The sequence below is a fragment of the Pipistrellus kuhlii genome, unplaced genomic scaffold, assembly GCF_014108245.1.
Source record: "Pipistrellus kuhlii isolate mPipKuh1 unplaced genomic scaffold, mPipKuh1.p scaffold_m20_p_4, whole genome shotgun sequence".
Taxonomy (NCBI): domain Eukaryota; kingdom Metazoa; phylum Chordata; class Mammalia; order Chiroptera; family Vespertilionidae; genus Pipistrellus; species Pipistrellus kuhlii.
In genome coordinates, this window is record NW_023425540.1 from 88,655,548 (window position 1) to 88,679,846 (window position 24,299).

The 24,299-nt window shown below is 46.1% G+C and overlaps 3 protein-coding genes across 4 annotated transcripts; all 3 read left to right on the forward strand.

Moving 5' to 3' along the window:
• Positions 1-3,796: 3,796 nt before the first annotated feature.
• SEPTIN12 (septin 12) lies at positions 3,797-23,078 on the forward strand. 2 transcript variants are annotated; one of them, XM_036409046.2, is made up of 9 exons: positions 3,797-5,046; positions 11,905-12,033; positions 12,131-12,212; positions 14,121-14,258; positions 14,389-14,506; positions 14,596-14,691; positions 20,624-20,720; positions 22,581-22,632; positions 22,715-23,078. In XM_036409046.2, exons 1-9 carry the CDS (start codon positions 4,884-4,886, stop codon positions 22,914-22,916), a joined length of 1,077 nt encoding a protein of 358 aa, XP_036264939.1. In that variant the 5' UTR covers positions 3,797-4,883; the 3' UTR covers positions 22,917-23,078. The 2 variants fall into 2 exon arrangements, with proteins under 2 accessions (XP_036264939.1, XP_036264938.1); XM_036409045.2 differs by having other exon boundaries at positions 14,041-14,506.
• LOC118702740 (eukaryotic translation initiation factor 3 subunit M-like) lies at positions 9,414-10,645 on the forward strand. Its single transcript, XM_036409048.2, is given in 2 exon segments — positions 9,414-9,648; positions 9,651-10,645. Coding segments are annotated over 2 exon segments (1,023 nt in total). The 5' UTR covers positions 9,414-9,459; the 3' UTR covers positions 10,485-10,645.
• On the forward strand, positions 17,877-18,533 carry LOC118702978 (elongation factor 1-beta-like). Its single transcript, XM_036409557.1, has one exon. It carries the CDS (start codon positions 17,877-17,879, stop codon positions 18,489-18,491), a length of 615 nt encoding a protein of 204 aa, XP_036265450.1. The 3' UTR covers positions 18,492-18,533.
• Positions 23,079-24,299: the final 1,221 nt, after the last annotated feature.

A 24,299-nucleotide genomic window follows, 5' to 3' on the forward strand; every position in this document is an offset into this window, starting at 1 on the left:
GAAGAACAACAACAACAACATATCCTCAGATCAAGATTAAATTTAAAAAATAATTTTAAGGAGAAAGGAGGGGAAGGGAGAGAGGAAGAAGTATCTTTTCCACCACCCTTCTTGACTGCTGGGGTATACCTGGCACCATATTAGAAGTCTTAGATCCTTATTTTCTCTGTTCTATTCCTCACAATAACCCTATGGTTATCTCTCAAAAGAGCTCTTTGCCCAGAAGTTGGGGCTTGGGGTCCCTGACCACGTCAGTGAGGCAGCTCTCTCTCCTGCCTTCCTGCGGAGCACAGACGTCTCCAGGCCCACTCGAGGCCAGACATGACTCAGCACCTGAGGTTGGCTATAAAACCGGTAGACACAATGTTTTGTTCTCAGAGTGCTTATGATCTAGTACGGAAGAACACATCAGCTAACGTTAGGCTGTATGTCCATTACCTAACATTCCTCCTGGCAGTCATACAGTGGGTATGACTGCTATTCCCATCTTACAGATATGAAAACAGGCCTTGAGAAGCTCAGCAACTAGCTCTCGGAGTCACACATCTAAGGGATCAATTTCCTGTTGCTGTTGTAACATACAACCACAAACATAGTGGCTTAAGACAATACAAATGTATTACCTCACAGCTCTGGAGGTTGGCATCTAAATGGGTTGGCAGGGCTGTATTCCTTCTGGAGGCTGTAAGGGAGTAACCATTCCTTGCCTTTCCAGTTTCTCTAGGTCATAAACACATCTGCAAAGAACCCTTTTGCCACTTAAGGTGACATATTCACAGGTTCCAGGGATTAGGAGGGAGATATCTAAGCCAACCATGGCCAGTGAGCAGAGAAGCCAGAATTGGGACTCAGGCATTCAGATCCCAGAGCCCTTGACATCATGTTATGGGGTTTCCTTTGCTGGGATCCCCGTCTTACACCCTCCATCCTGTTCTGAAATCTCAGATTCTTGTTGCAGAGGGAGGGATGATATTTTTAAACCTACTAGAATGTTCTTGTGTAAAAATGGGGAAGGAGTGGGGTGCAGCCACTATGGAAAAACAGTCTGGCAATTCCTCAAAAAATTACATACAGTGTTATCATCTGACCTAACAATTCCACTCCTAGGTATACACCCAAGAGAATTGGAAGCAAGTACTCAAAGGCCTGAGCACAACTGTTCACAGCAGCACTAACCACAATAGTCAAAAGGTGGAAACAACCCAGTGTCCATCAACTGATGAATGGATAAAACGTGGTCTATCCATACAGTGGAATATTATTCATAAAGGGAATGAAGCACTGACATGCTACAATATGAATGAACCTCAAAAACATCATGCCAAGTATAAGAGGCTAGCCACAAAAGGCCACAGAGTGTATGATCCCATTTATATGTAATGTCCAGAACAGGCAAATCCATAGAGAGAGAAAGTAGTGGTTGCCAGGAATGGAGGATGGGCGACTGAGTGCTAAGTGGTTATAAGGTTTCCTTGGGGGTGATGAACATGCCTTAGAACTAGGTAGAGGGTGGTTTTGCAACCTTGTGAATGTAATAGTAAATGCCACTGATCTGTTCCCTTTAAAATGGCTGATGATTAATTTTATGGTTTGTGGGCTTTATCTCAGTTGGGAAAAAAGTGGGGAAGGAGGCCAATAACTTCAGTTCCTCACCTCTCTTTCTCTCCCCCACCCCCCGCCCCACCCCACATTGGCCTGGCTGAGTGGTGAAAAGGCCCATGCTCCCCTCCCCTCCCCACTGGCCCTCAGTCTTACAGTCCAGGCCCTTAGGTGCCTCATTTCTTGTTTGTGATTCCCATTATGAAATTAAAAACCTTCTCATTAAAATCTGGGAAACTCCCAAGGTGTTCAAAGACAAAACCACAAAGAGGCCCCAGACCCAAACAGCAGTGATGGGTGGGTGGGGAGGGGCTCAGGCAAGTCAGACCCCAGATTCGGATCCTGGTCCCACCAGTGTGTGTGTGTGTGACCTGAAACACGGTCCCTGACCCCTCTCTGCCTCGATTTCCTCATCTGTGTGTGAGAACAATGGCCCTTCTCCAGGTAGTTGTGAGGATTGACTGAGATAATTGACATAGAGGAGTCTCTGGCACAGTGAGGTACAACAGAAAGCAGGCACTACGTGGCCGGCCATGTGTTGCTCTCACTCACTTTGTGGCTGTGATCCCCTCTAGCTCTTAGTTCTTGGTATCCATTTGGGCTCAGTTGCCATCCTCACACTGCTCAGACTGCGTTAGCCTCCCTTCCATGTCCCCCAAACAACAAAGCCAAGAGTGTCTTGCAAATGACTAATGCTTTCTGACTCTCCAGCTCACAATCGCTGAGACTTCCTTCCCAACATTTCTCAGAATTCCGTACCACTCACATGTGATGGTTTTCCTGGAGAAAGTGCTTTCTCTGCAGAGAGGCTTATTTCCGTAGGGGACATGCCCAGAAACAGAATGTGCTCCCGTCCAAGGTCATATCACAGGTCACTGGCAGTCTTTGGTCGTCTGCACCTAAGGTTCTCATTTGCTTTGATGAGGCCAGCCTTGCTGAATCCCTCTAGAGACCTGGTGGTGTAACTTGAGAGATTTTTCTGCTGGGAACAGAACCACGTTCAGGGCAGACTCTTGTCCCAGTCCTGCCCTGGGCCCTGCCCAGCCCCACTTACAGCCTCCAAGCCTTGACAATGAAGGTTAAGCCTTTTGTCAGTCAGATTTGTAGACAGTGGGGAGTAGAAGAGTGTGGGCAGAGAGGGACAGGCTGGTTGGAGCACAGGACAGTAAGAAGTGTGTTGGGGCAGAGTTGAGTCGATGGACAGAACAACCCCAATAGTTTTACTGGCACAGTCACGCCCTTCTCTGTCCTTTTCTGCTTTCATAGCTGAAGAGTAGTTGCAACAGAGATCGTATGATCTGCAAAATCTGAAATCTGATAGTTCTCAGACAGTGTATACTTTATCTGAGACCGAGGATCGCTTAGGGCTTGCAATCTCAGGTGCCAGAAAATAGGTGAGAAAAAAGGGAGATGAATTTGGTATAAGAAACATCAGGGTGCCTGGCTGGTGTGGCTCAGTGATTGACCGTTGAGTTTTGATTCCCCAGTCAGGGCACATGCCCAGATTGCAAGCTCAATTCCCAGTAGGGAGTATGCAAGAGGTAGCCAGTCAAGAATTCTCTCTTATCATTGATGTTTTTATCTCTCCCTCTCCCTTCCTCTCTGAAAACAATAATATATATTATTATATTATATATATACACACACACACTATAACATTAGGGAAGGCTGAGGACTGTAAGCAAATTAAAGAGCATATGGCCCATGCCGAAACCGGTTTGGCTCAGTGGATAGAGCATCGGTCTGTGGACTGAAAGGTCCTGGGTTCGATTCCGGTCAAGGGCATGTACATTGATTGCAGGCACATTCCCAGTAGGGGGTGTGCAGGAGGCAGCTGGTCGATGTTTCTCTTCATCAACGTTTCTAGCTCTCTATCCCTCTCCCTTCCTCTCTGTGGAAAAATCAATAAAATATATTTAAAAAAAAAAAAAAAAAAAAAGCATATGTTGCCTGGTGTGCCGTAGGTGCAGACAAGACAAGAATTTTATAATTTTTCACTATTTTGTTTACTTAATATTTCATAATAAAGTAATTATAAAATACTTTCTTTGTGTTTATTTGATTCCTATTCAAGAGAATTACTTTATATAGTCAATATAGGCACAGAGTTAAATTTTTTAACATTTTCTAATGGTGGTGTGCCTCGTGATTTTTTTCATGAAACAAGTGTGCCTTTGCCCAAAAAAGGTTGAAAAACATTGATCTAGATCTTTGTGTCAATAAGAAAAGAAACCGGGAAAGATGAACCCATGGCCTCAGATTTCATCTCTGCCATTTCCTCATTGTGTGATCTTGAACAATCCCCTTGACTCTTATGTATAAACTGGGTTATCTATAAACGGCATAGTAACAGCACTTGTTTCATAGGCTGTGATGATTATTAAACAAGTACTCTGTCTATGGCCCCTAGAACAATGCCATGTAATTAATATTTGCTAAATTGATGCTTTGATTTTCAATGCTGCCAATTTAAAACACTATGGTACCAGCAATGGATAGACCAAAGAAAGTACATGGACGTTGTGCTTTCCAGCCCGTAGGTCATAAGTTTGCATCCCCTGGCAGAGTGGTTAAGGGACATGAACTTGGAAGCCCAGATCTGCCACTCATACCATCCAGGTGACCTTGGGCAAGGGAGCTGCCCTGGGCATCCGGGTTCCTGTCTATAGTCCTGGGCCAAGGTCAGTGTGAGGATTGCAGGGTAGTGTCTCCAACAGGCCTGGAGGAGCAGCTTACCTGCCCCTGCCCTCGGCTCCCTGCTGCAGAGGAGCCCCCAGGTGGTGTCACAGGAAGCAGTGGGGCTTCGATTCTTCAGTTAACTGTCACCCTTCCCCCTCCCCCTCACCACAAACGCCAGGATCTTCCATGACAGGGCAGCCCCGAAAGCCTCCAGGGCCACACGAGGCTGCTTCTCTCTCTGTCTCCGACAGGTTGGCCGCTGGGCTTTGCTGGGTAGTGTCTGAGCAGAGGGTCTGCCTGGGCACGGTTGGGTCTGGGGTGGGAGCTGGGGTACAGGAGAAACAGATCCCTGGGAAGGTGCACGTCGGATGGAGTTCAGCCTCCCCCCCCCACCCCCCGAGGCAGCTCCCCTGGGCACCGCTCACCAAACCCCTTGGGCACCTGGAGGACAGACGGATCAGGGGCACAATGTGCGGGAGTGTCTGGCAGCAGAACCAAGGGGTCAGGGTTCGACATGAGAACTCAGATGTTCCTCCTCTGGAGCCCCAGCAACCCTCTTCTCCCCTCCTCACCCAGATAACAGGCATCGCCGTGCCCTTGGCCCCATGGACCCCCCAAGGCAATGCCCCTCCCCCAGCTCATCAAGGCCCATCAGCCCCAGGACCCCGTCCTGCGAGACGCTTGGTTATGTGGGCATCGAGGCCGTGCTGGACCAAATGAAGATCAAGGCCATGAAGATGGGTTTTGAGTTCAACATCATGGTGGTGGGTGAGTGAGAGGCGGGGCTCACAGGAGCACCAATGGGCCAGGGCATGTCGCCTCACCTCTGGGGGCCTTGGAGTTGAAAATCTGGGAAACACTGAGTTAAAAGACATAACATCTCCCATAAAGCCCCAACTCAACCCAAACAGAACATAAACTATAGGCCGAGGCAGGAAGTGGTGAACATCCCACTCAGATCCCGTCCCAGCCCTAAGCCCACCACCCCAGCAGGAAGGGATCTTGGGCATAGCCTCTGACCTCTCTTCGCCTCAGTTCCCTCAACTGGCTTAACACAGTGCCTGGCGTTTAGTAAGTTCTCTACGGTCAGACCAAAGAATTGCTTTTTTATTATTAATTTATTGTTGGAAGTATTAGAGATGGCCCCTTTCCTCCCACCCCTACCCCCCTGACTCCCCCTACCCCACACCTGCCCTGGAATTGCTTTCTTATATATTCACAATGGATTTTGTAGGTCAATACTATACTTTTAATTTTTTTTAATTTATTGATTTTATTTATTTATTTATTTATTTATTTATTTATTTATTTATTTTGTACAGAGAGGAAGGGAGAGAGATGAGAGTTAGAAACATCGATGAGAGTCATCGATCAGCTGCCTCTTGCACACCCCCTACTGGGGATATGCCCGCAACCAAGGTACATGCCCTTGACCAGAATAGAACCCGGGACCCTTCAGTCCCCAAGCTGACGCTCTATCCATTGAGCCAAACTGGTCTCGGCTATTGATTGATTTTAGAGAGGAAGGAAGGTAGGGAAAGAAAGAACATTAATTTGTTGTTCTACTAATATATGCATTCATGAGTTGATTCTCTTTTTTAAAAGTATATTTTATTGATTTTTTAGAGAGGAAGGGAGAGGGATAGAGAACTAGAAATATTGATGAGAGAGAAACATCGACCAGCTGCCTCCGCACACCCCTCACCGGGGATGTGCCTGCAACCAATGTACATGCCCTTGACCGAAATCAAACCCGGGACCTTTTAGTCCACTGATCAACACTCTATCCACTGAGCCAAACTGGTTTTGGCTATGAGTTGATTTTTATATGTACCCAAACCGGAAATGGAACCCAAAACCTTGGTGCATTGGGATGACACTCTAACCAACTGGCTACCCAGCCAAGACACTACTACACTTTTAACAAAACAAACTAGATACAACAGGACACAAAATATTGGAGTGTGTATCTCCAATTAAGGACATTATTCTAAGGCAGCACTGTATAATAAAAATGTAACATGAGCCACATATGTAATTTTTAAATTTTCTAGTAGCCACTTTAAAAAAGTAAAATAAGATAAAATTTTGTTGTTGTTAATTTTCATCTGAGGATATTTTTCCACTGGTTCTTAGAGAAAGTGGAAGGGAGAGGAAGGAGCAGAGAGAGAGAAACATTGATGTGAGAGAGACACATTGATTGATTGCCTCCTTCATGTGTCCTGACCAGGCAGAGGGGATTGAGCTTGTAACCGAAGTACCTGTCCTTGACCAGAATCAAACCCAGGACCCTTCAGTCTGAGGGCCAGTGCCCTATCCAATGAGCCAAATTGGCTAAGACAGAAGAAATAAATTTTAATCATCTATTTTATTTAACCCAATATGTCCCAAAATGCTATTATCTCAACATGTAATCCATATAAAAATTCGTGATATCTTTTACGTTCTTCTTGTCTTACCACGTCTATAAAACCTGGTTTGTATTTTCCACTAGTAGCCCATTGGGCAATATCATGCACAAAGGCCACTTGCCACTTCTGCGGGAGCCGTGCGGCTTCCACGGGAGCTGGGAAGGACCCATGTGGATTCCTCCAGAGGCAGGCCCACCGTCTCCTCTCTGGGGCCTGTGCTCGGCCACAGAGGCTGTGGGCTGGCCCCCCATCCCTGTCCGTGCTCCGGGGGGCCCAGTCTGAGCCAGGCGCAACGACAAAGCAGGCATTCCGCCAGGCTGCTCACCCTGCCCGCTCTCAGTGGCCACCCATCCCCCCGCCCCCGAGCCTGGGGGACTCCAGCAGGACTGAGAGGACTGGACGCCGCCATCTTATGCCTATGGGTGCTGCCATCTTTGTGACGGAGTGATGGTTAATTTGCATATTACCCTTTTATTAGATAGGATTGAGGGCACATCTCAATTCGGATCTGCCATATTGCCAGGTGCAATAACCAGGTCTGGCTCCAGTGTTGGACAGAACAGCCCCAAGGACCATTTGGTTAGATACACAAAGGTGTGTCCCGGGTTGTACAGTAGGTGTTTCCTACTGGGAGATGTGGTCCACATTGTTGGAGAAGTACCTCACAACCCACAGGCAGGATGCAAGGCCCTCTCCAGGTAGCAAAAGAAGCCCGTGGCCGGCAAACTCATTAGTCAACAGAGCGGCAAACTGACCACTGCCCTAGGTCAAGGGAGGAAAGAACTGCCCCACTGATATAAGTTAGGAGAGTGGCAGTCCCAGGGGGGCGGGGTTAATAGTCACTGAGATGGGGCACGAGTGGGATGTGGGGAGCTGTGTGTTTTGTGATCTGGTGCTTCGTACACAGGTGCTTCATTTGTAAAAACTTGAACTGCCCATCAACACATAAATGGATAAACACAATGTCGTCTGTCCATCCCATGGAATATTACTCAGCTGTGAAAAAGAATGAAATAGTGCCCTGGCCAGGCGCCTCAGTTGGTTGGAGCGTCGTCCCATACACAAAAAGGTAGTGGCGGTTAGAAGGACTTGTATACATGCATAAAAGTACAACCAATTGGGTCGGCAGCTAAGTAATTGCGGATTTTTTAAAGAAAATCAAAGACAATTTTTTCATGGAACTAAATAACTTTATTCTGTAATGTATTGCCCATTTTGATCAATGACCTTTTGCCATCTTTCAGGCAGCATCATAATCCCATGTTCAAAAAACTTCTGGTTTTTATTAGCAAAAAACTTAATCAGGTACGATTTGACATCATCATCATTATTGAAATTTTTACCATTCAAGGAGTTTTGTAAAGATCGAAACAAAAAGTAATCAGATGGTGCAAGGTCAGGACTATATGGTGGATGTGGCAAAACATCCCAACCAAGCTCCATTAATTTTTGCCGAGTGACCAAAGATGTGTGTGGCCTTGCATTGTCATGATGGAATACAACACCTTTTCGATTTGTCAATTCGGGCCGCTTTTCTTCAACTGCATTGTTTAATTTCGTTAGTTGTTCAATGTAGACATCAGAATTGATCGTTCGGTTGGGTGGTAAGAGTTCAAAGTAGACAATTCCTTTGTAATCCCACCAAACTGATAACAAAACCTTCTTTTGATGAATATCAGCTTTTGATGTTGTTTGAGTTGGTTCACCTGGCCTGCTCCACAATCTTTTCCGCTTGATATTGTTGTAAACAACCCATTTTTCATCGCCAGTTATCAGTCGTTTTAAAAATGGATCATTTTCATTACGTTTCTTTAGCAAATCGCAGCTGCTAATGCATTGCGTTAACTGTGATTCTTTCAGTTCGTGAGGAACCCATGTATCGAGTTTTTGAACATAGCCAAGTTGCTTTAAGTGATTTTCAATGCATGTATGTGATACATGAAGCTTCTCTGCAATCTCACGTGTTGTACTGTGACAGTCCGAATTGATTATTGCTTTGATTAGGGCGTCATCAACTTCAACTGGACGACCAGAGCGTTTTTCAACTTTGAGTGAAAAATCACCAGACCGAAATTTGGCAAACCAATTTTGACACTGCCGTTCTTTTAAGGCTTCGTCACCATAAACAGCACATAACTTTTTATGAGCTTGCGATGCGTTTTTCCCTTTGCGGAAATAAAAAAGCAAAATATGACGAAAATGTTCCTTTTGATTTTCCATTTTTCAACGAACGCCAAACGAAAACTACAAAACAGATCAAAAAACTTTTTTTACTGATTAACAGCTGAATAGCCAACTATCAAATAACAAAATGTGTTTTACATTTGTACTACGTCTGCAAACCTAAAAATTCAACTGAAGCTATATATGTGTGAAACACGCAATTACTTAGTTGCCGACCCAATACAACCAATGGACATAAAACTATGGGGAGGGAGGGGATATGGGGGAGGGAGGGAGGGGGGCAAAAAAAATCATTAAAATATGTAAAATAAATAAATAAATTTAAAATAAAATAAAATAAAATAAAATAAAATAAAATAAAAAGTTTACATAGACAAAAATAAATAAATAAATAAATAAATAAATAAATAAAAATAAAACCCCCAAAACAAACAAAAAAAAAACACTGTCATGTGGACAAGCATATTGCCAATTTAAATTATAATTTCTAAAAAAAAAAAAAAAAAAAAAAAAAAAAAAAAAAAAAAGGTAGTGGCGGTTAGCGTGGTTTGCGAGTGCAGCGGCCGCAGCGCCCGGGGCCTTCACCATGAGCGTCCCGGCCTTCATCGACATCAGCGAGGAGGACCAGGCTGCTGAGCTTCGAGCTTACCTGAAAGCTAAAGGAACTGAAATTTCAGAAGAGAACTCAGAAGGTGGACTTCAAATTATTGAAGCTTGTGATGTATGTCTGAAGGAAGATGATAAAGATGTTGAAAGTGTGATGAACAGCGTGGTATCTCCCTCCTGTTGATCTTGGAGCCAGAAAAGCAAGAAGCTCTGATCGAAAACCTCTGTGAAAAGCTGGTCAAATTTCGGGAAGGTGAACGTCCATCTCTGAGACTGCAGTTGCTAAGCAACCTTTTCCATGGGATGGATAAGAATACTCCTGTAAGATATACAGTATATTGTAGCCTCATTAAAGTGGCAGCATCTTGTGAGGCCATCCAATATATTCCAACTGAGCTGGATCAGGTTAGAAAATGGATTTCTGACTGGAATCTTACCACCGAGAAAAAACACACCCTTCTAAGGCTACTTTATGAGGCACTTGTGGATTGTAAGAAAAGTGATGCCGCTTCAAAAGTCATGATAGAATTGCTAGGAAGTTACACGGAAGACAATGCTTCCCAGGCTCAAGTTGATGCCCACAGGTGTATTGTCCGAGCATTGAAAGGTCCAAATGCATTTCTTTTTGACCAACTTCTTACTTTAAAACCAGTCAAATTTTTGGAAGGCGAGCTTATTCATGATCTTTTAACCATTTTTGTGAATGCTAAATTGGCATCATATGTCAAGTTTTACCAGAATAATAAAGACTTCATAGATTCACTTGGACTACTACATGAACAAAATATGGCAAAAATGAGACTACTTAGTTTTATGGGAATGGCAGTGGAAAATAAAGAAATTTCTTTTGATACAATGCAACAGGAACTTCAGATTGGAGCCGATGATGTTGAAGCATTTGTTATTGATGCCGTGAAAACAAAAATGGTCTACTGCAAAATTGATCAGACCCAGCGAAAAGTAGTTGTCAGTCATAGCACACATCGGACATTTGGAAAACAATAATGGCAGCAACTGTATGACACACTTAATGCCTGGAAACAAAACTTGAACAAAGTGAAAAACAGCCTTTTGAGTCTTTCCGATACCTGAATTTTTATGCTATAAATATTTTTCTTTTGGGGAAACATCTAAATGATAGTAAAATATTTTAAGTTGAAATCTGACAACAGTCTGAACGTTTATTGTCTCAAATTAAAAAGAAATTACAATCTTCAGAGGATACAATGTAATAAATTATGAAGGGTCAAAAAAAAAAAAAAGGTAGTGGATTCGATTTCTGATCAGGGCACATACCTAGATTTCTGGTTCAATCCCTGTTTGGGGCACATAGGGAGGCAACCAATTAATGTTTCTCTCTCACATAGATATTTCTCTTTTTTCCTTTCTCTTTCTAAAATCAATAAAAATAGCGAAACCGGTTTGGCTCAGTGGATAGAGTGTCGGCCTGCAGAGTGAAAGGTCCCAGGTTCGATTCCGGTCAGGGGCATGTACCTTGGTTGCGGGCACATCCCCGGTAGGGGGGGTGCAGGAGGCAGCTGATCGATGATTCTCTTTCATCGATGTTTCTAACTCTCTATCCCTCTCTCTTCCTCTCTGTAAAAAATCAATAAAATATATTTAAATAAATAAATAAATAAAATAAATAAAAATATATCCTTGGGTAAGGATTTTCTTTTAAAAGAATGAAGTGGTGATATATACTGCAAAATGGATGGACTTTGAAAACATTAATCTGAGTGAAAGAAGCCAAATACAAAAAAGACAAATATTGCATGAATCCATTTATAATGAAATATCCAGAGTAGTAAATCCATAGAGACAGGATGTAGATCGGTGTTCCTGGAGGCGGGCAGGGAAGTGGCTGCTTTAATGAACAGTTTCTTTTGGGGAGGCGATGAAAACGGTTTGGTGCTAGATAGAGGTGGTGGTTGCACAACATTACTAATGTACCAAATGCTTCTGAATTGTTCGCTTTAAATGGTTACTGGTTGCCCAGCCGATGTGGATCTGTGGTTGCCCATCAACCTGTACCCAAAAGGTCATGGTTTGATTCTGATCAGGGCACATGCCCAGGTTGTGGGCTTGATCCCCAACATGGGGCCAGCGGGAGGCAGCCAATCAATGATTCTCTCTCATCATTGATGTTTCTATCTCTCTCCCCCTTCATCTCTGAAATCCGTAAAGACATTTTTTTAAAAACAATAAAATAAAAAATAAAGGGCTACTGGTTAATTCTTTTATTATATGAATTTTGCCTCAATAAGAAATGGGGTAAGCACTGAGGTGAACACTTAGGATAGTATGCATTTTTTTTTTTAATTTATGTTATACTTAGAAAACTGTTTACTTTCTAAAAAAGATTTACAAGTTTGAGAAACACCTAAAATGTCCTCCATCACTGCTGTCATCTGGTTACTCCCAGGGCAGAGTGGGCTGGGCAAATCCACGATGGTGAACACACTGTTCAAGTCCAAAATATGGAAGTCCACCCCCTCGGGTCTGGCGCTGGGGCCCATTCCCCAGACACTGCAGCTGCACTCAGTGACCCATGGTGAGTGAAACCCTGCCCTCACCCTTCCCCTCACCCTTACCCCTGTCCACCCTGTCCACCCAGTCCAATTCCTTCCTCCCCCTGCTCTCCTCCACAGTCATCGAGGAGAAAGGTGTGAAGCTCAAGCTGACCGTGACCGACACGCCTGGCTTTGGGGACCAAATCAACAATGACAAGTGGTGGGTTCTCTGGAGTGAGGTGGAGCCCGGGTTGCCCTGCCCCTGCCCCCCGGGAACATTCCCAGCCCTGGAACGACCTGACTGTGGTATCTGAGAGCCTCAATTTATTCGTCTACAATCAGTGTTTCCCAAACTTTTGACATCTGTGTGCCCCTTCTATAATTTCCGTAACGCTGAGTACCCCTCGTACTCATGAGAACGTAGAATCAGGCGCAGCTAAGCACGGTGCAGTGCGTATCCCCACCAAACTCCGGTGCAACGTGTACCCCACCAAACTCTTCCCGTACTCCTGGGGGTACGCATACCACACTTTGGGAAACACTGGTCTACACGATGAGTGTACACAACTCTCCCGCCAAGACTGAAGGGAGTTAGCGTGTAAGGTTGTAGCCGCTGCCTGGCACACAGTAAACACTCAGCAAAGGCATAGGCAGGAGTTAGAAGCCCACACTTGGGACCCGGATTAGACCACTTTCTAGCGGCCCAACCAGGGACTATCACGGAAGAAGCTCTCTGAGCCCCGGTTTTCTCTGTGACTTGGGAATGATGACTGTACAGAGCTGTTTAAGGCTCTAAATGAGACACACACGCAAAATCAGGACTGGCTGCATCATCTGTGGAACCCAGTGAGATGAAAATGTGGGGTCCCTTGTTCAAAAATGATCAAGAATTATAAGAATACAAACACAGAACAGCTAACCAAGCCGGGGCCCTTCTCAGTACAGATCCCTGGGCTCCATTCACTCCACTGCAGCCGGCCCTGCGCCAGAGGCTTTGTTGAGCATTTGCCACCTGCAAGCTCTGTTCTAGAGCAATAAACTAAACAGGCGAACATCCTTGCTTACATGGAATTTACATTGTCACAGGGGTGAGGGACAGACAATGAACAACATAATCGGTTAATCCGAGGGAGAGCCTGAACTCTATCATCCAAACAGGACATTTCTGAGAGCAGCAGGGGTACAGAGCTGTAGAGGGGTTGCAATTTTAAGCAGAGTGCTCAAGAAAGACCTCCCAGAACGGTGACATTTGTGCACAGACTTCCAGGAGATGAGAGAATGAGCCACGTGGGCATGGGGAAAGGAGTGTCCGAGGCTGAGGGTGGCATGTGCAAAGGCCCTGAGGTAGGCAAGCTGGTGTGGCTGGCAGGGCAGGAGGAATAGGGAGAGGAGGAGAGGGCAGGCAGGAAGCAGTGGTAGGGTAGTATAGGGCCCTGTAGGGCAATGTAAGGACTGGCTTTTGTTCAGTCCCTAGAGCACATGTGTCAAACACAAGGCCCGCGGGCCAAATCCGTCCCACCAGGTCTTGCAATGTGGCCCGCACCGCGCTGTCATCACTGCACTCCGCTGCGTTTCCATCACAATGACAGTTTATGACTGTTCAGTAAACCATTCGGCCCACGATTTAGGCTGGATTTTAGATTTTGGCCCCTTCTCTGATTGAGTTTGACACCCCTACCCTAGAGGCTGAGCAGGAAAGGGACATGAACTAGTTCCTGCTTTTGGAAGGATCTTCTTGGCTGCCATTGACAACTGCCCACAGAGAGAAGGGGCCCAGGGAGAGGAGTCAGGCAGAAGTCCACCATGGTTTGAACCAGACCAGCAGCAATTTCTCTTGTTTAATGCTCACCCTCCCCACCCCAAAGTATTCTTATTGTCCCCATTGTATAGACAGGAAAGATGAGGCTTCAGCTCGAGAATGGCAGAGGGCCTCTCTGACGATGCAGGGAGTAAAGATGAGGAGTATACTCAGGAGCCCAAGCACCTCAAGTTGTGCGAGACCAAAGGTCCCTGTGTCCTGGGCAAATGGGTTAATTGGTCATCTGCAGGGGCCACTCCCCAAAGGACCCAGGGAGACAGGTGGGGCTCCCGGGCACAGCCCTGAGGTCGGCTCCATCCCCCACCCCAGCTGGGACCCCATCCTGGGCTACATCAATGGGCAGTACGAGCAGTACCTGCAGGAGGAGATCCTCATCACCCGCCAGCGCCACATCCCCGACACCCGGGTGCACTGCTGTGTGTACTTCGTGGCGCCCACGGGGCACAGGTGAGGTGGCTGGGCAGACCAGGGCAGAGAGGAGGAGGAGGGGTTCCCGGCATGGGCTGTGGGCTGGCATCCCCTCACTCACACATTTGCTGCTGCCACTGCCGCCACCACCACCGTCCTGCCTGAGCAGCCTGCGGCCCCTGGACATTGAGTTCCTGCAGCGGCTCTGCCGGACTGTGAACGTGGTGCCCGTGATCGCTCGGGCGGACAGCCTGACCATGGAGGAGCGAGAGGACTTCAGGCGCAGGGTGATCTGGGCGCCTGAGGCGAGGATGGGGATGGTGGGGGTGGGGAGGAGCAAAGTGCATAGCTTGACCTGAGGTTCCCTGGTCCCCAGATCCAGCACAACCTGAGGACTCACAGCATCGATGTGTACCCACAGGAATGCTTCGATGAGGACATCAATGATAAGATCCTCAACTGCAAGATCCGGGTAGGAGGCCGTGGGGGCAGGGAGGCTAGGGGGACAAAGGCAGAGTTATTTTCTTCCCACTTGTTCTTCCCGTCTGAAGATTATACTGGGAGAGATTTCACATAGTTCTAGCAGATGCGAATCTCTAAGGTGAGCAAGAAATAAGTCATATCAACAACCCACAGAATAAGAGAAAATGCTTACAAATGCTGTATCTGATAAGGGACTTGTATCCTGATTCTAAAAAGATTTATTACAAATCATCAATAAAGGACAGCCCAATTTAAGAATGGGCAAAGGATCTTGAGTTAGACATTTCCCCAAATAGTTTATAGGAATGGCCAATGAGCATATAAAAAGATGGTCAACATGGTCAGTCATTAGGGAAATGCAAATCACTTCACACCCACTAGGATGGGTATTATCAAAGTGGCAGATATAACAAGTGTTAGTGAGGATGTGGAAAATTGAAACTTTCACTCACTGCCGGTAGGAATATCAAATAGGTACTGTAGCTTTGGAAAACAGTTGGACAATTCTTCAAAAGGTTAAACACTGCCTCTATGGTGTGGCTCGATTGGCTGAGCACTATACCATGCACAGAGAGGTCGCTGGTTCCATACCTGGTCAGGGTATATGCATAGGTTGTGGGCTTGATTCCCAGTAAGGGGTATGCAGGAAGCAGCTGACTGATGTTTCTCTCTATCTCCCTCTCTCTAAAATCTCTCTTTAAAATCAATAAAAAGACTTAAATAAAAAGGTTAAACACTGCCCAGCTGGCTTAGCTAAGAGGTTTGAGCGTCTACCTATGAACCAGAGGTCACTGTTCAATTCTTGGTCAGAGCACATGCCCACATTGTGGGCTCAATCCCCAGTGTGAGTTGTGAGGAAGCAGCCAATCAATGATTCTCTCTCATCATTGATGTTTCTCTCTCTTTCCCTCTCCCTTCCTCTCTGAAATCAATAAAAATATTTTTTATTTTGTAAAAAAATAAAATAAAAAATAGCCGAAACCGGTTTGGCTCAGTGGTAGAGTGTCGGACTGAGGACTCAAAGGTCCCATATTCAATTCCGGTCAAGGGCATGTACCTTGGTTGCGGGCACATCCCCAGTAGGGGGTGTGAAAGAGGCAGTTTCTCTCTCATCAATGTTTCTAACTCTCTATCCCTCTCTCTTTCTTTCTGTAAAAAAAATTAATAAAATATATTTTTAAAAAACTTTTATAAAAAAATATTTTTTAAAAATAGAATCTTAAAAACATAAATAAAAAGGTTAAATACTAAGTACCCTGTGACCCAGTAATTTCTCTCCCAAAGGAAATTAAAACCTATGTCCATGTAAGAAACTTATGTACACGTGTTTATAGTAGAATTGATCGTAATAGCCAAAAAGTGGAAACAACCCAATGTCCGTTAACTTGCGAATGGATAAACGAATGTGGTCTATCCACACAATGGAATCTTACGGCCGTAGAAAAGAATGAAGTCCTGAAAGGTGCTACTACCTGGATAGACCCTGAAAACATGATGCTCAGTCAGTGAAAGAAGCCAGACACAAAGGCCACGTGCTGCATGATTGCATTGTAGGAAATGTCCAGAACAGGCAGATCTAGAGAGACAGCTAGGGGCTAACAGGTTTCTTTCAGGGGTGACGGGAGTTCTCTGAAATTAGATTGTGCTCCTAGTTGCACAATCTAGTGAACATACTACAAACAACTGAGCTGCACCTTCAAAAGGGTGAGCTGTGTGGTGTGTGACTTATATCTCAGTAAAGCTGTTACAACAAAGTAAGAGGGAAATAGCTCACATCTTCATTTTCTCTGAATTAACTGAATTCCAACACTCCAAGCTCCATCCTGCTATCCATACGGTGAACTCAGTGTCAGGCCCCTGGAACTTGCATCATCCGTAGATGCCAGACCTCAACTCCCTCCCCAGGGGCCCTGCCAGCCCACACAGTGTTTCCGCTTGGACTAGGAAAAGGCAACAGCTGCCTTCCCAGTTGCAGGCCTATCCTGATTTCAGCCCTGCACATCCGTACATGGAGGCCCTTCCCACCTGGCACTCAATTTCTCTACACATCCCCTCTCTCCCTCCCCACTGGAGCAAGGAACAGGATGCCCCGTCAAAGATTCAAAGCATCTCTGGGCCTTCTCTCTTTATCTCTATTTATTTCTCAATCTCTGGCCGCCTCCACTTAGAACCGGTTCGTTCATCTCTCTTTCCGTACGGGACGCAAAGAAGGGAGATCCCCGCCACATCAGCCCCCCTGCAGGAAATGATAAAGGAGACGTGCAAAAAATGACCACATTTCACTGATTTGTCTAGAGCAGTGTTTTTCAACCTTTTTTGGGCAAAGGCACACTTGTTTCATGAAAAAAATCACGAGGCACACCACCATTAGAAAATGTTAAAAAATTTAACTCTGTGCCTATATTGACTATATATAAAGTAATTCTCTTGAATAGGAATCAAATAAACACAAAGAAAGTATTTTATAATTACTTTATTATGAAATATTAAGTAAACAAAATAGTGAAAAATTATAAAATTCTTGTCTTGTCTGCACCTACGGCACACCAGGCAACATCTCGCGGCACACTAGTGTGCCGCGGAACAGCGGTTGAAAAACGCTGGTCTAGAGCCAGCCCTAAATGCCCAAAGGATGTATCTTTTCCTCTGCAAACCTGACATTATCTCCTGCTCTTAAGACCTTGAGTCTGGGCTCCACCTCTATGACTTCAGCGGCTCCAAACCTGCTTTCCACGTAGGCCCCATAGTCCCTCCACATCAGCCGCAAAAGGAGTCAGAGCTTGGCACCCAATCCACAGCTCTCCTGGCTTGTTCCGCGTGTCCGGGCACTAACTCGGTGTTTTCTATGCTCATGGGCTTTGATTCTTCAGTTCCCGCCCAGTTGGTCCACCCATGCCCTTGAACACAACGTGCTCATTCCCCTCCCCAGGCCTCTGCTCACCGTTCTGTCTCCCTTGATCCAAGTCCAGCCTTTCCTTTAAAGTCCAGATCAAGGGACATTGAGGGGTGGGCGCGGGCCGGGCGGCCGGGACGCTGGGGCCACGTGGCGCGACCTCCCAGCTGCGGGGGACTCCTCGGTCAGGGAGGGGCTCTGGGGGAAGAAGGGTCCCAAAGCTGCTTTTTAAAAGCACTTACTGGCTGTCCTCCAGCCTTTCCCGCGTCTTTGCTCAGTAGATGGAAGCCTGTAGGTACGTGCCATCCCAAGCAGATGTGGCAGTGTTCGAGGCAGTCTCCGGCCCACCACCCACCCACCTGTTCCATGCCCTTCGCTGGTACAACCACATCAAGTCCTATGAGAAGGAGAAGGCCAGCCTGCCCGGAGTGAAGAAAGCTTTGGGCAAGTATGGCCCTGCTGATGTGGAAGACACCACCGGAAGCGGGGCTGCCGACAGCAAAGACGACGATGATGACATTGACCTCTTTGGGTCTGACAACGAGGAGGAAAGCGAAGAAGCAAAGAGGCTAAGAGAAGAACGCCTTGCACAGTATGAATCAAAGAAAGCCAAAAAACCTGCACTTGTTGCGAAGTCTTCCATCTTGTTAGATGTGAAGCCTTGGGATGATGAGACAGATATGGCAACATTAGAGGAATGTGTCAGAAGCATTCAAGCAGATGGCTTGGTCTGGGGCTCCTCTAAACTGGTTCCGGTGGGGTATGGAATTAAAAAGCTTCAAATACAGTGTGTAGTGGAAGACGATAAAGTTGGAACAGACATGCTGGAGGAGCAGATCACTGCTTTTGAGGACTATGTACAGTCCATGGACGTGGCTGCTTTCAACAAGATCTAAAATCCATCCCGAATCCGTGCCCTTAAATAAAAGCTTGAAAGATAAAATAAATAAATAAATAAATAAATAAATAGTCCAGATCAAGGGCCAACTGCCCCACAAAGCCTTCCCCATATAACTTTGATTCTCAACTTATGGCCTTCTGATTAGTGCTTCCCTTCCCTACTGGGAACTCCGTCAGAGCTTTCCATCAGAGTCATACTGGTAACTCTTCCATTGCATCAAGGCTAGGTTTTTCTTCTATTGTAATTTTTGAAGCTGGGGCCATGTCTTGGACTCTTTCAACACCTTCACCACACCATACACAGGTTTACAGACAAAGAAGCTATTTATTAAACACTTATTGTTAAAATAAAAAAATAAAAAATAAAAAAAAAAGATTCAAAGCACCTGACCTTCACCAGCTCTGCATTCAGTCCTGAGGCAGGCAAAGACGACAGCTTGGCCACAGCCCGAACAGAGCTAGACGGAGCACAGGGAGCACCTTCTCAAAGTAATGTCTCAGTGCACCAGCCAACAGAACACTGATCTAGGGTTTAGTTGCTACCGGCTGGGAGGCGCATAAGAAGTGTACAACAAATGGCTACTGTTATTAGCATCAAATGACCAATTCGAGCAATAGAGACAAACCCATATTACAGTACTTTGGAGTCCACAAGTTTGAATCTCCACTTCCAGTCAGAAGCAAGTCAACAGCTAGAATTGAGCACAGGGTTCAGCAAACATTTTTGTGACAGGCCAGATGATGGTAAATACGGATTTTATACTGTGTGGGCCACGCCAGCTCTCGCCATGACTCAGCTCTGCTGTGGCAGCGGGAAGGCCACATAGACTAGTAACTGAACGGACAGGGCCGTGTCAAACTTCACGGAGGGAAATAGGAGTAACTGAATGGACAGGGCCGTGTTAAACTTCACAGAGGGAAAAGGAGGTGGGCCGGGTTGCTGTGAGCCAGACGGGGCCAACCCTGGTTTACAAAGTTATAATGTGGAATGTGATTACTGTTCCTGTTTCATAGGTAAGGTAAGAAACTGACATCAGCAAGATCTTGGTCACGTGGCTATTAGTAACCACACAGTTTCCAAGGGTTACTCTGCTAACCCTTTTTTTTTAAAATATAGTTTATTGATTTTTACAGAGAGGAAGGAAGAGAGACAGAGAGCTAGAAACATCGATGAGAGAGAAACATCGACCAGCTGCCTCTTGCACACCCCCTACAGGGGATGTGCCCGCAACCAATGTACATGCCCCTGACCGGAATCGAACCCGGGACCTTTCAGTCCGCAGACCGACGCTCTATCACTGAGCCAAACTGATTTTGGCTAGCCCTTTTTTTAAAAAATATATTTTTTTAATTGATTTTAGAGAGGAAGGAAGAGGCAGAGAGAGATAGAAACATCCATGATAAGAGAGAATCATGATGGATCAGCAGCCTCCTGTAAGTCCCTCACTGGAGATCAAGCCCACAATCCAGGCATGTGCCCTTGACCAGAATGGAACCTGGGACCTTTCAGTTCACAGGCCGATGCTCTATCCACTGAGCCAAACCGGCTAGGGCTCTGCTAACCCTTAAGAATGCTAAGCACCTGGTGGAGGGGGGAAGAAATGAGGAACCTTTGTAATAATATGAACAATAAAGATTGATTTAAAAAAAAGAAAAAAAAAAGAATGCTAAGCACGCCGAAACCGGTTTGGCTCAGTGGTAGAGCGTCGGTCTGCAGACTGAAAGGTCCCAGGTTCGATTCCGGTCAGGGGCATGTACATTGGTTGCGGGCACATCCCCTGTAGGGGGTGTGCAAGAGGCAGCTGGTCGATGATTCTCTCTCATCGATGTTTCTAGCTCTCTATCTCTCTCCCTTCCTCTCTGTAAAAAATCAATAAAATATATTTTAAAAAAAAAGAATGCTAAGCACTTCCCAAACATTCACAAAGCTCTATGTCAGTACTATTAAGACTCTCACTTTGCAGATATGGAAACTGAGGCACTGATTCGACTTTACATCTTCTCATTAGATATCTCGTGCTCCTTCTACCACTCTCCGCACAAAAGACAGCCCCACCCCCCACCTCGGGACCTTTACTCTCCACATGCCTGGCAAGGCCAACCTTCTGCTCTTGTCCCCTCCCCAAAGGAGCGGATCCCCTTTGCTGTGGTCGGGGCTGACCGAGAGCACGTGGTGAACGGGAGGTGTGTGCTGGGCCGGAAGACAAAGTGGGGCATCGTTGAAGGTCAGTGCAGGCGTGTGGGGAGGACACCGTGAGAATGGGTTGGAAACCAGGACACACCTTCTTGCCTTTGGGACCCTTAGCACCTATCACAGGGCCCCAGTGATTAAGCCCACAACCAGGGAAGAGACAGACCTGGGATCAAGCCCCTTTATAGCTGGGAGGCCTCAGGCAAATTACTGACACTCTGGACTTCAGTTTCTTTTTCTTTTTTTAATCCTTATTTATTTTTCCATTGATTTTTAGAGAAAGTGGAAGGGAGGGAAGAGACAGAGAGAGAAAACATCGATGTGAGAGTGATACATGATGGGTTGCCTCCCATACAGGCCTCGAGCACGGCCAGGGATCGAGCCTGCAACCAGGGTACATGCCCTTGACCAGAATCAAAGCTGTAAGCTTTCAGTCCAGAGAACAACCCTCTATCCACTGAGCCAAACAGACTAGGGCTGGATCTCAGTTTCTTCACAACAAAATGAGCATGATACCGTGTTTCCCCGAAAATAAAACATCCTCCGAAAATAAGACCTAGCGCATGGAAAAATAAGACATCCCCTGAAAATAAGACCTAGCGCATCTTTTGGAGCAAAAATTAATATAAGACACTGTCTTATTTTCAGGGAAACAGGGTAGTAACATCAATCTCATAGGGTAGTTGGAAGGAGGCAGAGCCACCACTTTGGACAGTGCCTGGCACCCAGAATTTACTGCAGGCCTACTATGTGCCAGGCATACTATGTGCTATTCTTAAGGGGAAGACAGGGAAAATAGGACCAACAGGGTTCCTGTCCCCATAGAGCTGGCAAGATGACTACAGGTGGGAGAAGCATGATGAAGGCAATACGTGGGGTGGGAGAGGAGGGCTACCTCGGGGAGCAGAGAAGGATAAGGATAAGACTATCAGGTAAAGGAGCAGCAGACGGAGCCTGAGCCCTGATTTAGCAATATAATTATTAAAAGTAGAGTATAGTATCTAGCCGAAACCAGTTTGGCTCAGTGGAAAGAGCGTCGGCCTATGGACTGAAAGACCCGAGTTTGATTCTAGTCAAGGGCATGTACCTTGGTTGCAGGCACATCCCCAGTAGGGGGTGTGCAGGAGCCAGCTGATTGATGTTTCTCTCTCATCGATGTTTCTAACCCTCTATCCCTCGCTTTTCCACTCTGTAAAAAATCAATTATATATATATATAAAGAATATAGTATCTATTCTTATGTATATACTATATTATCTTATGTATATTATACTATATGCAACATAATTTACATACATTATATTAAATGTATATTCATATATATCACATACAATATGTTAAACAATATATACAATGTGTATATATTGTATTATATATACAATATAACATATAAGATAATAAGTGACCAGTAGATTGACTGATTTAACAACTAGTTGTAAGATCCACTGGGGTTACAACAATGAATAAATAAATGAAGGAAGGAACCAATGAATAAATCAATCAAGAATGGGAGGTGGGCCAGTGTATCTCAGTGGTTAGTGCGTCGGCCCATGAACTGAAGGTTCTTGGGTTTGATTTCCGGTCAAGAGCATGTACCTGGATTGCTGGTTTGATCCCTGCCCTGGTCAGAGTGAACACAGGAGGCAACCCATCGATGTATGTCTCAAACATCGATGTTTCCTCCTTTCTCTCTCTTCCTCTGTCTCCCTCCCTCCCTTCCTTCCACTCTCTGAAAATCAGTGGGAAAAAATATCCTCCGGTGAGGATTAACAACAAAAAAAGGATGGGAGGTGGGTTAAGACAGTAAGAAACGTGGGGAAAAGATGGTGGTGGGTCCCAGTGCTGTGCAGCATTCAGTAGGCGCTTACTTGGTGCTAAGTATCCTATCTTGCAGTGGAGAACATGAAGCACTGTGAGTTTCCCCTCCTGAGAGACCTGCTCATCCGGTGAGGGTGCAGGGAGCCCTGGGTGGGGGCGGGCAGGGGGTTGCAGTGGCCAGCTCAGGCTGACCTGCCATCTCTCTCCCAGCTCCCACCTCCAAGACCTGAAGGACATCACCCACAATGTCCACTATGAGAACTACCGTGTCGGCAGACTCAACGAAAGCCACATGCTGCCCCGGGGGCCCGGCTGGGTGACCCTGGACCCGGCCCCTGCCAATTCCCCGGCCCTCCCTGGGCCCTCAAAGGTGTGCCGATGGGCCCAGGACACTCCCTCAGAGGAGTACTGAACACAGGCACCCCCTGGCCACTTGGGTTCCCCCCCGGGCCCAGCAGCCCCCAGCACACACCTGTGTACTAGGACATGTATTAAAGGTCGACATTGCTTTTTAAGACAAGCTGTGCTTTGAAAACAAAAGGAGTTTTGTAAACAACTTCTTTTGAGCTATCCTGGAAAATAGATTGGCTCTTTTTTAAGTAACAGCATGAAACCCAGGCCCTGGGCCGTCATGAAGCTCTGGTGGGGTGTGCCTTGATGATGGACCTCCTCCTGCCCGAGAACTAGAGTCAAGGTCCAAATCAGACTCTGCCCTCCACCCTGACCCTCCCTCCAGCCCAGGGCCAGGCCCATGGTGTCATAACACTCCCATCTTTGACCATCTTCCCCCATCACTGTGGCCATGACCCTGCCTTCCTACCCGACCCTGGCCGACTAGCACAGTAAGAAACAGCTCCAGCTTTGGAGTCTGGCAAAGCTGATGGAAATCCCTGTGCCACGTGATCTTCAGCAAGTCACTTGCTCTTCCTGGGCCTCAGTTTCTTCACATATAAGACGGACGGTAGCATCGCTCCCATAGTGCTGTTGTGCGAACAAAAATGAGTAATTTGTGCAATGTGCCTGCCAAGGCCTGCAGAAGGCTCTCAGACAGAGGTGAGGGGAACAGGAGAGAGCTTGGTTGGGGTGGAGGATGTGCCTGCAGAATGTGTGAGCACTTCCCAGGACTTTCCAGAAACCTGGAAAATAAAGGGACTTTAGCCAGCTGGGCTTGGCTCAGTGGTTGAGCATTAACCTATGAACCAACCAGGAGGTCACAGCTTGATTCCTTGTCAGAGCACATACCCAGATTTCCAGCTCAGTCTCCATTGTGGAGCATGCAGGAGGCAGCTGATCAATGATTCTCTCTCTCATTGATGTTTCTATCTCTCTCCCTCTCCCTCTCCCTTCCTCTCTGAAATCAATAAAAAAAAAAAAATGTTTTAAAAAAGAAAATAAGCCAAAACCGGTTTGGCTCAGTGGATAGAGCGCTGGCCTGCAGACTGAAAGGTCCCAGGTTCGATTCCGGTCAAGGGCATGTACCTTGGTTGTGGGCACATCCCCAGCAGGGTGTGTGCAAGAGGCAGCTGATCAATGATTCTCTCTCATTGATGTTTCTAACTCTCTATCCCTCTCCCTTCCTCTCTGTGAAAAATCAACAAAATATATTTTTTTAAAAAGAAAAGAAAATAAGGTCTAACCAGTTTGGCTCAATGGATGGAGCATTGCCCTGCAGACTAAAGGGTCCCAGGTTCAACCCCGGTCAAGGGCATGTACCTTGGTTGAGGGCACATCCCCAGTAGGAGGTGTGCAGGAGGCAGCTGATCAATGTTTCTCTCCCATCGATGTTTCTTACTCT